General features: G+C 39.9%; 1 protein-coding gene across 3 annotated transcripts in view; it reads right to left on the bottom strand.

The window, feature by feature from the left end:
• Nucleotides 1–204: 204 nt before the first annotated feature.
• Nucleotides 205–16,922, bottom strand: part of cxxc4 (CXXC finger 4) — a 55,515-nt gene continuing 38,797 nt past the window's right edge. For 2 of the 3 annotated variants that reach the window (XM_074694952.1, XM_074694944.1), the window contains exon 3: nt 205–1,380. In XM_074694952.1, the coding sequence (XP_074551053.1) occupies nt 1,336–1,380 (45 nt within the window). In that variant the 3' untranslated portion in view covers nt 205–1,335. The remainder of the gene's footprint in view (nt 1,381–16,922) is intronic. The other variant, XM_074694935.1, reaches the window with a different exon arrangement.

The following is a 16,922-nucleotide window of genomic DNA, read 5'->3' as shown; positions in this document are numbered from 1 at the left end:
CCATGCAACGTTTTAGTATTCAAGGGGATACGTGACTGGGGAGGCAACCAATGCTGCTATATTCCTCCTGTCTCCTCCTGGATGTTATTTCTGTTGATCTTCTGCAGCACGTAGGAAGAAAAGTGTTCTGTTACGAGATGATCGTAATTGATCAATAATTTTTTTCTTCTTTTTTCCTGGTGGCTCATTTTTCCATCCTCTCATCAAACATCTACCATCAAGAGATGTATTAAACTGAAGTCATTTTTTTATTTAACACATAAAAGCATCACAACAACAATATACAAATTCTTAGTAATCTTTAAAACCAAAACACATTTACACATGCAACAATAGGGTTTAAGACAATGAGTAACTTATTGAATAATTTTGTTTTGGAATGTGTTTCTTTTAGAGAACAGCACTGTTGTTCCAGTCCGGTCTATCCCTTACCTCCAGAACAACATCTGATATGTCAGATAGTTTAGTGTACTGTAATTAATTCTCAATTTGACTGTTTTCAACATAACATACACTTCCTTTTACTGGCATTAAGCTCTACCTCAGACAGTTACAACCTTTAGAAACTGAAACTAAAGAAAAAAACAGCTTTGAAGGTTTGGTGACCCGAGTACTTTTGTTTGAATACACAAACAAACTTTTAGAATATGACCTCCAGACAGAAATCTGACTCATAAACCTCGGCTGCTGTCACAATGAAATGACACCCAGTTTGGTTTTTAAAAGAAGATCGACTCATCACACAAGACAATGTGCCCTGTTTCACTGTGAGTCGACTCAATTGAGGAAATGTGTCATTATGTCTGTCACCATCCGCTACATCTTCTTCAGCCCTGGTCTTTGAAAGAAACAAAAAAACAACAACTTGATAAAGTAGTTATAGAGTGAACAGAAATGAAAGGATAAAAAATAATCAACAGAATCGGTTATTGCTCCAGGGTAGTGTTGTGTTCATCATGTCATCAATCTTTGTGGCCTCTTCTGTTTGTCAGATTCAGTGAGATTGGTTTGATTGTCTGTTGGAGTCCTTTACATAGGATCGGCTGTAAACCTACAGCCACAACACTGAAAACACATTCATAGACACCAAAAATATACATTATGATACTGTCAAAAGGTACAATAATTACACAGAAAAGGAAATTACAGAGTTAAAACAACACCATTATGTTTTCATCTCTCCTTCTGTCCATCCACTTTTTCCTTTCCTCTTCCACAAATATTTTGGGCCCACTGGATTCTGTGAATCCATCGAGAGCTGCTTTTGCAGAGAGTCAAGAGTCCCACCTGCCGTCCTGCTGCTGCTGCTGGATGAGGCGGCTGTGGCTCGTCTTTCTAAAAGAACCACCGAAAAGCTTCGCCATTATTGACTGGCGTCCTCTGCAGGAGACAAAATGTGAAGGAGATGTTGGTTAAGAGTTTGCAATGTGAGTTCTCTTCAGTATAAAAAACAAAATTTAAATCCGTTCAAAGATTTCAAAGTAAACTGTTCATGAAAAAAACGGACCAGGACTGGATGACAGCAGAATGAAATAAAACGTGGACATTAGGTAAAGTAAAAACCCAGAAGGGCACTTAAAATGCCAATAAAGCACAACCGCCAAACCAAGTATTTCATCAAAGAGCCAGCCAAGGTGATTACATCCACGTCCCACCCACACCCAAATAATCATTACGCTGGATGAAATATTCAATACAAATTCCCAAGAAGCAACAATGAGGCATTTAATTACTGTGAGCTCTAGCTGCAGTGAGGGGGAACAGTGCATCATTTCAATTTGAGCCCGCGCCAGCAGCCGCCCCTCCTTCTTCTCCTCCTCCTCCTCCCCAAAAACCTCTGTGCCAGAGTGACAGCCTCCTCTTTCCCAAACTCATTTGGAAGTCAAAGACATAAAATACTGAAGTCTTCCACCAATCCCCATGACCAATTAGCACATTTTTTGATTATTTTTTTTCCGCCGTTGACAGGAGGGGAATAGTGCATAATCACAACTAAAATCACTTTAGTGTGAGTGGAGGGTAATTTGACATTTTAATACCAAGTGTCATCAGTGGCTCTTAAAAGGCACGCTGATGAATGTTTCAGCCACAGACAGGCTCCTACACTCAGGCCTATGTACAAAATGTAAATATGATTTACAATGTGCAGGGCTGCTGGACAGTTAACGCTCTTAAGTCCATGCAAGAAACAGAGGATGGGAGATACTGTTTTTTGTTTGCTTGTTTATTTTAGATGTGTGAAGAGCTCCAAATCCTGACTACAGCACTACATAAACTGCTCTACAAGTTGACCAGCACTAAGTGAGCCTCTAGCATTTTGAACAACTCTATTTACACAAGCACAAAATTCCTAAAAATATTTAACAGCTGTTTTTGGGGTAAGCTGTGTGTGAATGTGACCAACCAAAATTTTTTACGCTGACCTGCCTCGACTTGAGGCCGCTAAGATTTCTGCCAACAGCAAGAAGTGAAAAAACAGCAGGAGATATTCAGGAAAACTAACTATGAAAGAGAAAATGAAGGTGATAATTTTTTTTTATCGCATGACCAGTGCAAACCAGGTAGAGCGACATGTGACACGACAAATTAAATACATCTGAGGCTGAAAGAGAGCAATAATTTTCTAAGATGAGAACAGCAAAAATGTTTGCACACCCAGCATTGATACAAATGTAAAAATGTAAGCAAAGCATCAGATTTTTTCATCATAACATAAACATTAAACTTTGGCTTCCACAGTATTCTTCACTACCTGCCTCATCCAACAGGGAGGACTTCATGCTTTTAGGGAAGTGTGGCAACTTTGGAAAATTTTCAGGGGCAGAGCTCCTGAAAATAATTCCAGTGGTGCTAAGAGGACAGGGATTAATGGGTAATTAATCACAAAATGTATTTGTCAGGTTTATTATTAAAAAAAAGAAGAAGAAAGAAAGAAAAAAAGAGGAACACACAAGACACACAGATTTAGTATTCCAACCCCCTTTATAAGGTACAATGTGGGACATGGAAAATTTGTATAATTTTCCTTGCGCCCCAACCTCTACCTCCACAGAATAAAGGCTCCTTTGATACAAGATAAGTATGATCCTCTCTTCGTCAAGTTTTTACAATTAAATACGAAAGGGGGGGCCTCCTCAGAAGGGGTGCTGCTGCATATGGGAATAGAAAAGGATAATTTTATTTACAACCCCCCAAAAGGATTGTTATATTCAGGTACCAATTTATACAAACATGTGAATATCATATTCCATTCCTATCAAGTCTGCTCGACTACATGCTGCTGAATTCTACGCACTGTCTATAGAGCAAACATTACCTGCTGTTTTTCTTAATTACACTCATTTCATATTTAGCTAGTTGAGAACATCCTATTTTGCTTTCTGTCACTTCATAGAGCAACAGCTTCAGTGCTAGCAAGTTGAAGCCCTGCAAGTGTTGGAATAGGTATAAACAGAATAACCATGGGCTCAATTTTATGACAAAAAAACAAAAATATTGTAAAATTATGACAGTTGTGCGGTAAATGACAAAAACTACCACAAGGGTCAAGAAAAGTTGTTGTAACTCTCACTAAACTCACATTGAAGTTGTAGTTTTCACTTTTTCAAGAGTAGCTTTCCAATAAATACCCATGACACCAAGCGAAAATCTAGCGGTGATTATTTAAAGCACATAACCTCTACAGCAGGTATTTCTGGATTGAAAGGATAGCTTTGTTCAACTCAGTATAGTCAAAACAAACAACACAAAACAAAAATAATTAATGACAGGAAAAATTTCAGTCACTTAATCTGACTTGGTTATCAGCACCTGTGTTCATTAAACAGATTCCCCTTGTAAAACACCTGACACGCACATGTTCAGTCTTTCAAACAAAACAACACAAGAATCCTTCCTGATTCAAAAAGTTCAGACATTCTTTCCTTTGCCAAACTCACTTTTTCAACAAGGTCTAGCCTATTATCACACCAGCTTGGAAGCTACATTCCTGCCATGTCTAGCAACCATTTACCATTTTTCACAGCACATTAAGCAATTACTATTACCCTTCCAAGTGAATAATGGAGGCAACGAGAGCAGCAGGATACCATCATCACCAATTTCAAGTCCTGGATGAAATGAAATACTGTCATGTTTTGAAGGGTCAACATGCTCTCAAAGATCTCCTGTTTTCTTTTTTGATTAATTACACGAGATGATGCCTGCCTACTTGTTATGTCACCATAGCTCCATTAACTTTCTTTTATTTTGCTTGAAAGCAATTTGGATGAAAGAAACATAATATTTAAGCCATTACTTAAAGCTACGTCTACTTTGAAGCTATCTGAAAGAAAGGAAAAAAAACCCTGAAAGTCTGAAAGTTCATGAAACAAAGATTCAAAACAAGAGCTGATCTGAAGTCACGATGTAAACAACAACAGTTCTGACCAATCAGATTCACTGTTTGTTGCTTAAGTGTTCTTTGGTTATTTCTACAATAGTAATAGACACATAGCTCAGCAAGTTATTTACTGAGGAAAAAAAAACATTGTATGAAGAAAGTTTAGAACCACTGAAGTAAAAGTTTAATTGAAACTCACTGTTTCTAGCCCAGTTGATAATTTATTAGCTCTGTAGCTACATCTAGCACAGTATATCAAAACTGTTAATTCACAGATGCTAACTTATCTCTTAAGTTTTAGTTGGATGTAGATTGATTTCTTGCTGAGAGTTAATTGAAAAAAGTGATATCAATGTAAAGCAAAACAATTCAACAACACAACAAGCTACAACAAATCTCCACACAATATCCAAACAGGTTCAACAACACTGTAACCTGTTAGCAAGATGACTTATTTCAGTGCTGTAGTATTTAACTCCTTTAGCTTTACTTTAGCTCTGAACTAAGTCAACTGGCATGAAGGGGTGTGGTTAAAAAATGCAGTTAACATTTTTCAGAGATCAAGAAAAGATTAAAAAATACAAGATGCTCATGTTCACTCAGTCCATTCCAGAGCCAAAGTTTCCTCTAAAAGTCAACATGGTTTTCAAGAACTAGTTTTCGGTCTCCCTAACAAGCCATATCAAAGACAACACAACAGACGTGTATGCTGAATGAAGTGGACATCATGTGAGCATCTGCACTGCACACAGCGCAACAGCAGTGGTACTTTCAGCCTAAAGCTGTGCTGCTTCCTGTCAAGAATGTGAGGCTCTAAGAGCTGAGGCAAACAGGAGGTGAGAATGTTTATCTTGATCCATATTCTCACATTGATCAGTCCCCGGTGGAAGTGTGGCTCGCCAGAGACAATAATGACCCTGATCTGGGCACTCGGCATGTCTCTGTTTTGTTAAGTTCCTGCGTTATCGATCCAGCGGGGCTCTTGAGTGCTGCTTGGATTCACTCCCGGGCCTGCTCGCCTCGGCACACTGCAGTGACCAGGCACAAAGAAGGCTCAATTAGCACAGCCCGGCGTTGTCTGCTCCCCCACCTGCATGCAACTACGAAATCACTCCATCAACTGGTGGGGAGGGAGGGGGAAAAAAGTCAGGGGAAAACAGAAACAACAGGGAGAACAGGAGAGACAAAGAGGGATGAAGGAAGAAGGAAAACAAGAGGAGAAGGGAGGAGGGGAGAAGGTAAAGGGTTGATAGTGTTACATCGAGGTTTCACCTCAAATCAAGACGCTGTGGCAACAGCTCAGCCTCACGTCAACACGGCAGCCTCTGCAGCAGAGCATGCATAACAACCTGGCTACAACGACACACACAGGGAGAGACAATTTCCCGCTCTGGCAATGAATGCACACCACTGAGTATTGAACCGACTGAAGGAGAGGGAAGAGATTTTTCTCCAGACCTCAAATTAACCCCACCACACCACCACAGCAGGCAGTGTTTTCTAAATGTCTGCTCGTGGCTTTGGGTGATAACGACACAGTAAAAGTGACATGTGGTGGAATAATTTCTGCTGATTCTGGCGAGGCGGTGTGAGGTCTCTGGGCAGCCATGACACCCTTTGATCCTAACTGAACCTGGCAGGTGCAGTTAATGCTGGGGCCACGACGTTGGCTGATTGAGATGATGTTGTTGAGACACATCGCTGGCTAAAAGCAGACACTGGCGGGCGTAAAAGAGATTTCTTCAAAATTTTCTGCAGGGCACATAAATGTGCACACAAACAAAAACCTCCACAAACTATCTTAAACATGCTGGTTAGGGTTTTTTTCACAAAAATGATAAAAAATACACAAACAACTTGGTCCATAACCCCCAGCCCACCCCTGCCCCTCCTCCCCCCCCTGCAGCCTTGGCGTCAGACCGAGCTGAGGCCAGAGATAAACCACTCAAGACGATGAGGATGATAATGGCAGACGCCGCAGCGCCTCAAAATTCAATCAGCACCGGGACGTCAATGCGGATGAGTGTAAAAGTGAAATATGCTCGCCGGCGTGTGTTAAAAGATGCCGCACAGGGCTCACAGAAACAACAACAGGCGATGAGGAGGGAAAAAGGCAAGAGAGGTAAAGAGGGAGAGAGGGGGAAAGGAAAACAAGGAGAGGAGAGAGAAAAAAACTGAAAATAATGTGTCTCTACTAGTCTGCTTCCCAGCACAATCCCACTGGCATTCTGAGCAGCCCCGCTTTAACCACAGACTGTGAATAAATTACCCTTTTGAACTCGGGGTGATTGCAAATGTGCCCCGGTTTCTCTTGAGACATGTCTGGCACTCACCCTCAGCTCTGTGCTCCCAGCCAGCCTTGTCACAGATGCCCCCCACTACTACCACCATCAAACACACACACACACACACACACACACACACACACACACACACACACACACACACACACACACACACACACACACACACACACACACACACACACACACACACACAAAGGCACGCACAACATCATAAAACTTTTAAATCACCATAATTACGGGTGGAATTTTTTTTCAGCCAGCTACGCTTTCCTTCTCTGCCTCCTTTCCCCCGATTTCTCTCGAAGAATTCTCAAAAATCCCTGAGCTAAAGGAGTGTAAGAGATTAGACAGCTTCCAGGAAAAAAAAAAGTGTGGTGGCAGGAAAATCAGAGTAGAGATGGAGCAGATAGAAGCAGGGCAGAGACAGATAAATGGGGGGAGACAGAAAGGGAGGAATCACAGGCTGGGAGAGACAGTGGCAGTGGGCAGGTTAAACAGCAGCCTGTGGGAGTGTTGCTCATGTGTTTCAGAATGAACACATTGCCTGTACATTACTCTGACAATACCCATAATTTATTAACTTTTTCAACTGGGGAACCAGGGCAATCTCCAGCACTGACAGGCCGCAAATAAAATATATATAAATAAGAAAACACTGTCAACTGTCACTCTTTTTCATGCATCCTGCAGCCACTGCACCATACATTGGATGGACTGTAGGGATGCACAATGTGAATTATTTTGAGCTGGGAATTCATGTGAATAAGCTGGGAATTTATAACAAAGAACTTAAATATAGCTAGTGTACATATATTTTAGCTAGAACAACCACATTTCTTTCAAGTTCACCTGAATATCCAAGGTTTTCCTTGATCACTTCGAATCTGCTGACTGAGGACATGACACCCACAACACAAGATCATTAAATGCACCACCTGAGGACTACATAAAGTTTTAATTTAAAAAAAAAAGGAACAAAAAAGTGAGAAAGTTTCTGGAAATTTACCTCTTTGCAACTCAGGCCCTTTGCTACCCTCCTCATAATCACCTTCCCTTTAATGGCTGATGCTGTTAAACTGGGAAAATTCAGATGTAGTTAGCCAAAATTTACATACACTATGGTTTATATCTACCAAATGAGGTCACTATTGTGCAGCCAAAAACACAGAGCAGTCCTTACTTTTGAGCTGTGATTTATCCTTTACAAGCTGCAAAGTGTGGGTCATACAGCCAAAGCTTTTAACACCACATTCCTGCATAGCCTTTGACATATTTTGCCTAAAAGCACAACCCTCTTTTTTTTGCGACATGCCCCTGCTCAGATCTGGTCTAAAAGGCTTCCCAAATCGCTGATAGTGTATGCAAACCAGAGGGCTCCTGTGCGTGCAGTTAACTCTTTTATGCTAAAATCTTCATCCAACTTGTCATACTTCTTGGACTAATGCAGGAAGTCGATATGTCAGTGAAGAAACTTGTTGTCAAAGTATGAACGTGTGTGGAAACCACGTTGAGCAGAGCAGGTAGGGATGTGTTGTGACGCAGAGTAAACCTGGGTTGCAAGTGACTAGAGAGCTTGTTAAATATAGTTTTCTAAAATAGTTTTGATCATCAAGTGCAATAAATACAGCCATTGTGTTATTGTTTTTGCCTTTTGTTTCTTGCTGCTTTGTATTCTTTGATGAAAATGAATTTTCAGGTAACTTTTAACTTCTATGTTTTTTTCATCCTTGCAATCTTTGAGGCACATTTTGCCAAGTGGAACTGTTATCCTCCTCAGAAACCGTTCGATGCCATGTAGACTCTTACCTCGGCCACTTACAGCCTCCATTGTTTAGGCTTGTTAACTAGTATACTTTCATCAGTCTTTGAGCTATTTCAATGGGAAATCATTTATTATTTTATGAAATAAAACAAAGGAAGATATCTCCATCAGACACAAGGACATGTGCAAATGCCAATCAGCTGAAACTTTTTTTCTTTTGCCTAAAACTTTGCAAAAGCATAGTAAGAATGAAACCTCAGAACAGAAGACCAAAAAAAAAAAGTTAAGACTGCAGTAATTTCAGAGAAAATCTAACAATATGCTGGAAAGTGACACAAATGGCTTGGGAATTGTACAAAACTACTATAGAAGAAATCAGGAGACAGGTATAAGGTATGTGCTGAATAACAAATGTTTCATCTGAATCAAGGTAAAGGAAGATTTTGGGAGCTGGCCAAACATCCAGGGCTGATCATCAAGTCTGAGGCAGGGGAGGGGGAGAAGTTTCAGCAGTGCAGTCAGCCTTAACTGATGTGTTATATATTGCCTGTCACTTTATTCTGCAGGAATATTGGGGCGTTGCCAAGCTCAAACCTGGAAGGTAGAGCAATCCATCACCTGCACAGTTACCGGTGTTAGTGGGTGGGGGCTGAAATCTCATCTTGAAGCTTGTAGCCAATATTCTAGCCACCCAATGCCATTTATAAAAAGTCCCTCTCCAGGGCCAACATCACGGACAGACCGCTCATCGACTCATCTGCATGCCACTGCTTCCAGTCCAGCATTACAATATAGCAACCCAACCAGTCCCTCTCAAAACTAACAACAAATATCAGTGACAGCCGACAACGACAACGACAACAACAACAGTTCTGGTGATAATATCTGGACAAAACAATATGGGATTAAGCATCCGCTGTGGGAAAATTATATTCATAAATTCAGAGCTCTACTTTTCAAAAGCTAATAAATTTTGCAAACATTATATGATTGCTCAGATATTTGGACAATTTCAAAGGCAAAGCAGAGGGATACCAGAAACTACACTAACGTTTACTGTAATGCAGTAGAATAAAGGCAGTAAGAGATACACACCATAAAGACCTCATCACTGTCCCTGTTTATTATATGACAATTTACAAGAGACACGAATAATCAGTAAAAATCAATAAATAAATTAAACACAGCATTTTGTTTGACTTAAAGCTTTCATTTTGAAATGATTCAATTTGAAGCAGTGTTTATCACAGCCCCGCAGTTCCCTGCCTTTTCCAACCAAGAGCCAACTTTTAAGTCTCACATAGTTTTGCAGCCCACCCCTGACCCCATAAATATGGAGGCCATGTAAAGTCTTCTCAGAGCACTTTTTTATCAGAGATTGATGATAATGGACTGAACTGATTACTACTATACCATCCCGCTGCAAAGTGGTCCAGCCGATAACAACAAAAGTTCCTATCTCTCTTTTGCTTGTCACATAGAAAGGTAAAATAATGAAAAGAATATTTGAACATCTTTAATATCCTTTTAAAAGTAACTGAGTTTTAACAATTAAAACTTTGTTCTTTTAAAGTCATACCTTCCCCCTCCACCCACACACAAAAATCATAGTATTTTGATGATTTGGCAGCCCACTTGCAATACCTTCATATCCCACCAGGGGTGTGTGGCATCACTGTCATAGCCTATTACCAAGGGGCAACTGGTTAGTAAAAATGACGTCTATGAGGAAGTGCTAAAAGTTGTTGTTCATCAAGAATCTGCTTGAGGCTGGCTGCAGAAAGACCGGAAGTCACGTACACACCCCGCAAAAAAAAAAAAAACGAAACAAAAACAGACTCTTACGGCATTTAAAAGCATAATTTCAGCATAGTTCAAAAAACGGCTTGGGTCTAAAACACTGATTTCACTATCTGCACACACTGTACGGTGGTTGAATTTATTTCTAACTCGGTGGTTTAGAAGTTATTAGGATCGTTTGATTATCCAACCAGAGAGACAGCTCAGGTCACTAGACTGACGGGCACCCTGTACCTGGAAACTCACAGCCGGTATCAAATGTGGCCGCTTCTGCAAATTGGCTTCAAGTTCATTTAATGGTATCAGGAACAGACAAATGGCGTCGCAGAGGCTACTTCCATGTTTTATACAGTCTATGCATATTACTTGAACTTTGTCCATATCAACTAAAATCTCTGAAAACTCATTGAAATACAACACTCTACTAAGCATCAACGCATTGTAAGTTTAATTAGTTCTTCCATTTTATTGATTTGTTTTCAGAATATCTTGTATTTCTTCCTATTTATAGACCTCATCCACATGTAGATGGATATTTTTGGAAACATTATTTTCTCTTCATATTGACCCCACATCCACAAGTCAACGAGTATGAGTGTACTTACAGGTGGAAGGACACTGTAAACAGAGAATTTCAAAAACACCTTCCAAGCCTAAGATTCCTAAAAACCTCTGTTTATTCAATTTTACACTGACATGAAAAAAACAAGTTTTGAGTTATTTTAAACAAATAGCTAAAGCTTGGTAAATTAAACTATCAACTATCATCTGGGGTTTGAATTTTTAAAGTATGAGTTGAATGTGGTAACTTGGGACCTTCCACAACTGAAATGATTTGGTACAAATGCCGGGTACCTGGCAATTGATGTCAGTATTCAATGGTACCAATTTTCCGTATATTTGTGTGTGTTTATGTGGTAATAAATATTAATAATATTGTTAAATAATAAAAATTTTAAGTTTTTCAATTTAACATATTTGTTTCTCAAAATATAAACTTGCAATGTTGTGTTCATGTCCAGTATGGAAAATCGCCTACTCTTCCACTCCCTTACAGTCACAGGGATGCATTAAGGTACCTAAACATGGTATCGTTTGAGTTTAAGTACCTATAAAAATACTTAACTTGATACCAATCCCTAATGGGAACATCATCAAGAGATAACACCAAGTAAAAATCATAATGCTCTGGGATTAATGCTGTTCTTTTATCACAGTCCTGTCGCTGTAACTGTGTTTTTTTTTCTTCTTTTTTTTTCAGAGTGGACAGCCATAGACAGAATAATAATACTTTTTACAGTTTTGCCGAACATTAAAAAAAAAAATTCTCAGAATCAACCCATTTCTATATCGCAGTCAGTCAGACAGAGCAGCTGATTCAGAGAAAGTAGGGAGTTTATGGTGTGTGGGTATGCAAATGTCATATATGCTGTTTTTAAAGACGCTGAAAATGCTGGATCCAAATCTATCATTTAATCTTATCTACTGGTGAAAAATTCTTAAAATAATAAAAATTATAGTTAATTAAGATGCACAATTTCTGCAGACTTATTACCAATAAGCAAAATGTTTTCATCAGTGTTATAAAAGTTGGTATGACATTATTTCTATGATGAACACTCTATCGTTAATGTCAAATTTCACAAGATTTTCCTTTGCACTGAATTTAAGAAAGTCAAATAACCATTCCATTGGATTCGGTTTTTGACACCAATATATTGACAAAGGAACCAAGCATCCCATTGTGTTCAAGCTCTGAACTCAGGCTACAATCTTTAATTCAAGGTCCAGCCTTGCACCAGGCATCTTCGGAGCAAATCTGGCTAAGTGTATTGCGGATGTTTGTGAGTAATGAGGAATTTGGAGGTTTTTTGCTGACTAGGCATGTATGAGGGAGGGGAGGGCTGTATGATGGTGTGCTTAATAGCCGCGCCTGAGAGAGGCGGGGTGGTCACAGGGGGGAGATTAGGCTGAGGGGCAGCGGAGGAAAACCAAATCCATCTCCATCTCAGAAACATCCTAAAGCAGATTACTTACTTCAGTGGGAGAGGAGGAGGAGAGGGAAAAAAAAAAGAGCGAGGAGCCTGAGATGGATGAGAGAGCAGAGGGAAAGAGAGGGAGAGCAATTAGCATAGATGCAATTCTGGCACCGTCCTCTGACTTGATATTTGACCTTCTGCAGAAGTCTTGCCAAATCTCGCCTGAGAAGCGCAGACAGACCATATGGCAAAGTGCTGCTGGAGGCTGAGTGCAGTGTGACTCCGATCCTCCGTATGCTAATAGGGGAATGTAATTACAGCGCAGTATTCCTGTAGGACGTATATTTTACCAGCCCTCCATATGAGAGGGTCTGCAGCGAGACAGGCCAAGCCTCGGTGGCTTCAGAAAATACACTTTCTATCAAACAGTGAGCTACTGGGTGGACCGTGGACTGGAACAGGCGTCGCACATCTGGTACAGGACAGCGATAAGTCACTCTATGAGGAAGAGGGTATATGTTGATCGAAACTTAAACACCAAGAACCAAATGTTTGAAATAGGGCACAAGTTGCTGCTCACCTCTCCCCAATCAGTGATATCACAGCAGATGTTTCTGTTCAGCTGCCAGCAGCAAAACACCTGCTGGGCTTATGACATCATTGATTGGGGCATGGCCTCAGTGCAGGCTACTTGATAGCACTGAGAGTTGAGCGACACACGGTTACTTAGGGAAGATGAATTTGAATTTTCTTAAAAAAAAAAAAAAAAGCTGCCTCAAATTTTGATCACAGCCAGGGTAAAATTATCTCATATGACCTGAATGAATGAATTTTGTTTTGACCACATATTTCATATTAACTACATTTAATGTGTTAAAGCAGTTATTCTTCAAAAGAATGACAAAATGAATGAGACAAACAGTTGAAATGGTGAAAAAACGCAAATAATATCGCTTTTACTGTCAACAATAATAACCTCTTGTATAATTTGACAAGTGCCTTTAAATATAAAAGTTTTAACTTCAGTATCATATGAAGTGAAGTTTTACAGAACTTTTTAAATTTTCAGCTTCTTTGCTATTTATACTTATACTGATATCTAAAGCTACTGTGAGAGGTTTTTTTATTCTAATGCAAAAGATTGAAATCAATATTGATGTCTCTTGGTGACCTACAACAACTGAGACCATCAGAATGAAGATGGACCGTTTCCACAAAGTTTCAATTAAATCCTGAAACCGTGACCGCAGGGTAGCAGTCAGATAATGGGTTATAACAGTCGTCTGCTGACTTGGCCTCTCTTCACATTTTCCTCAGGAAAAATTGTGATTGAGTATTGCATTTGAAAGCAGAATAAGATTCTTTGTGTAACAGAAACATGTACACACAATTTGTTTCAAATTGAAAGCTCCTCACACAAACTTTGACAAAGAAATCTTTACAACCGATTCAAAGCAAAACCTGTGATACTGGTACCAGTATTGGTCACTGCTTAATACAGTCCTTTTTCAACAAAGCAGTTCAATTCAGTCCATCTTGGTATGATGAGCCCTTAGACTAAAACCTTTGACCTCTTCTAAATTATGACCCAAATTATCAACCCATACCACCCCACTTTTTGGTACCCTTCTGTAGGAATGGGTACCAAGTTAGGTACTTTATAGGTACCAACCGAATTCCGTCAGTAGTACCAAGTACCAATTGACATAAATCAAATGATACCATGTTTAGGTACCTAAACACATCCTTGTGTCTGTGAGGGAGTGAAAGAGTTGTTGGTTTTCCACGCTGGACATAAACTCAGCATTGCAAGGTTATATATTAAAAATAAATATGGTAAATTGAAAACCTCTGAGATTTCAGTATTCAACAAATTAAGTTTTATTATTATTATTTGTTTACCATGCCCCATTTTTCTTCTTTTTTTGAATTTATTAGTGGGGTGCATTGTTGCACTACTATGCCTTCATGCTTTTATGTAGCTGATGCGACTATCTGCAACTGGCTTACACATTGCCTATCAAGAAGGGCACAGTATGCTGTGGAAACGCAAACTGGAACAGGCTTTACCCATACCAAAATGTACTGATCCATACTGGACTGCTTGATGGAAACAGGGCTTTGATGTCTGTTACTGTTTCAGTCTCAACTCCTGCTAATAAACATGATGACACAAAACTCGCAAAACTTGGTTTTCAGCATTTACCAAATCTGCAGTCTTTCTTCTGCCTCGACCCAGTGGCCTAAATTTCAAAAACACAGGAGACCCAGCACGCAAGCTCCAGTCCCATTTGTGTAGATCATGTGATATTAATGTACAACCATTTATCCTGACCTCCATTTATCCTCACAAACCAGTAAAGTCACACTTTACACAGAAACTGCCAAATGAACAAAACAAAAGCAGAATAAAACTAAAGCATATCTGACCAAAGATGCATCTGGTAAAACTAAGCTTACCCATTAAAAATAATGCATATAATTAACAAGAGTGGCTTAGATCAAAAGATTTGCTTTTCAACATCAGCTGCATTTACCATTATAAGAAGAAGAAGTTGCACATCCAAGTGTCTAAACATATCTGTTCATACTGTTCTGACATTTAGTGGTAAGCTTAACAATGAGACTGATGAAGTAGTTTCTGATTCACCGTGTTTCACAGAATACAACCTTAAACACCAGGTGATACCATGACTTGAGAGCCGGTGACTTAAAGAAGCCCTGTCTCTTCCATTTATGATGCACGGAAAATCCCTGCCCACACAAACAGGCTGAAACTGAGGCAGCACCCTTGGGTCAGAGGCTGCAGTCTGTAGCTGGGATCACCTACCTGCTACTAAGTACAACAGTGCCAGCCTCTGTTTATATAAGCTCAGAGTCCTCACTTGAGTAAAGCAATTTTATGTCAGGCAGCTGCAAAACCAGCTCTCCTCCCAGAGCAAATCCTTTATTGGAGAAAGCAGCGCTGCTGTTCAGGTGCTGCTGAAATTTCAGTTAAAACTAAACAAAGAGATGCAGCAGTGAGGTCAATTGAGCTCCACGGAGGGACATCAGAGCAGTGTGAGGGAGGGAGAAGGGCATGGAGGAGGGGTAGGACTGGTGAGCAGGGGAGGAGGGGGAAGATGAGCAGGACACGCGTTAAAGTGTGTAGATACCTGAGGGATCGAGTATGGATTTCCCCAATTTCTCCGCCAAGTTGCAGCCCTTTGAACAGCGGAAGACGTCAGCAAGCACGGCAAGAAGCCATGTGGGTGTAACGAAGCGAGGGCTAAGCGAGGCAACGTGCTGCCAGTTCTCTGAAATGTTAAATTGAAATGCAAAGTAGGAGCAGGCCTCCTTGTTTTGAGCAGATTTCTCAGCATCTGTGTGGGAGCCCTTAAACTCAGAGGGTCTATATGCAGAGCTCTGCATATTTACTGTAAATCAACATCATATTTAGGTTAGGCTTAGAGAATGCACACAGCCTCAGTCGAATCTTTAATTGCTCTCACTTAAAGGAAAATTGAGTCAAATAAAATTGGCATCAAAATCATGAGAAACAAAAATGTCAGTTCAGTAAATAAGATCTTGAATATGTTTGCACCTGTCAAGTGCGGTGCATAAAGTCTACATTCTGGCGACTCAAACAGATATGAAACCCTCATGCATTGATTTACCCTCATTAGCATGACTGATGCGCCCCTGAGAAAGGTTTCAAACTCCACCTGCTCCAGTGGAGCTGCTCAGGGGGCAGAAGGTCAATCTATGGTTGTACCAGGTGACACCCAGGTGGGAATGTGTATGGGCTGTTTTTTTTCTGTTGAAGAAAGCTGATCCTTCAGTGCAAACTCTTGGACCAAGGAGAGGAGCAACTGTGACTCTCAAAATGCATTTTGGTAGAAACATTGCCTGACAGGGATAGAAGTGTATTTATTTCAGTGCTAGCAGCAGCACCAGGAAGCTAAAGATAAATAGCTCTACATCCAGTTTGGTAAATTCTGATTCATATTCAGAGTAAAGACTGGATTACTTTGACTACTGCCTTTATCTTTAATGCCTTTATTACTGGTTTGTTCAAAATAAGAGTAGGACAGGGTTTTTAACGGACAAAGAGCACTCAGATTAATTAAAAAAAACTTCTTTTTTTGACGTAACTCTTAGAAATAGATGATTTAAAGGGTTCAGTTTTTGTTTTTAATAACAGACTTGGTTTACTCTGGCTACTTTATTCTGGACAATCACTGTGTCTCTCAATCTTTCATCCCTGTGGCATGTTTAGAGATCTAGCCACCACCAGTCATGAAAGGTACAAAAGCTTTACAGATAACCACTGTTAAGAACAAGACCTAATTAGTACACCCTGAATATAAGGCCACCCTACTTTCTCCCTCCTGAATCAGCACATACTTTAATTTTTTCAGAACTACAGACACAACCTTGTCTGTATGATGACACAAGTTTAAAAACATCCCAGACACTGCCATCTCTCTTTGATAAATAAGTCTAGCCATAACATTAAAAACAATATTTGAATGAAAAATAATTTGGAGCCAGCATCTCCTCACAGTTCTCCAGGTCAATAAATAAATCTGAGACGTGTAGGAGGATTGAGACACAGCAAGAGCAGACTTCTACACAAAAGTTTTATTCTCTTTATCAGATGTTTCTGCAATCTTGTTTTCTCTCTGGTGCGTTACTCTCGGATGGAGCTTTTA

The sequence above is a fragment of the Halichoeres trimaculatus genome, unplaced genomic scaffold, assembly GCF_033239565.1.
Source record: "Halichoeres trimaculatus isolate MK-OKI-2021-1 unplaced genomic scaffold, fHalTri1.1 fHalTri1_scaffold_2, whole genome shotgun sequence".
NCBI lineage: Eukaryota > Metazoa > Chordata > Actinopteri > Labriformes > Labridae > Halichoeres > Halichoeres trimaculatus.
The sequence above is the reverse complement of the archived record's forward strand: the minus strand, read 5'-3'. Positions and strand labels throughout refer to the sequence as shown.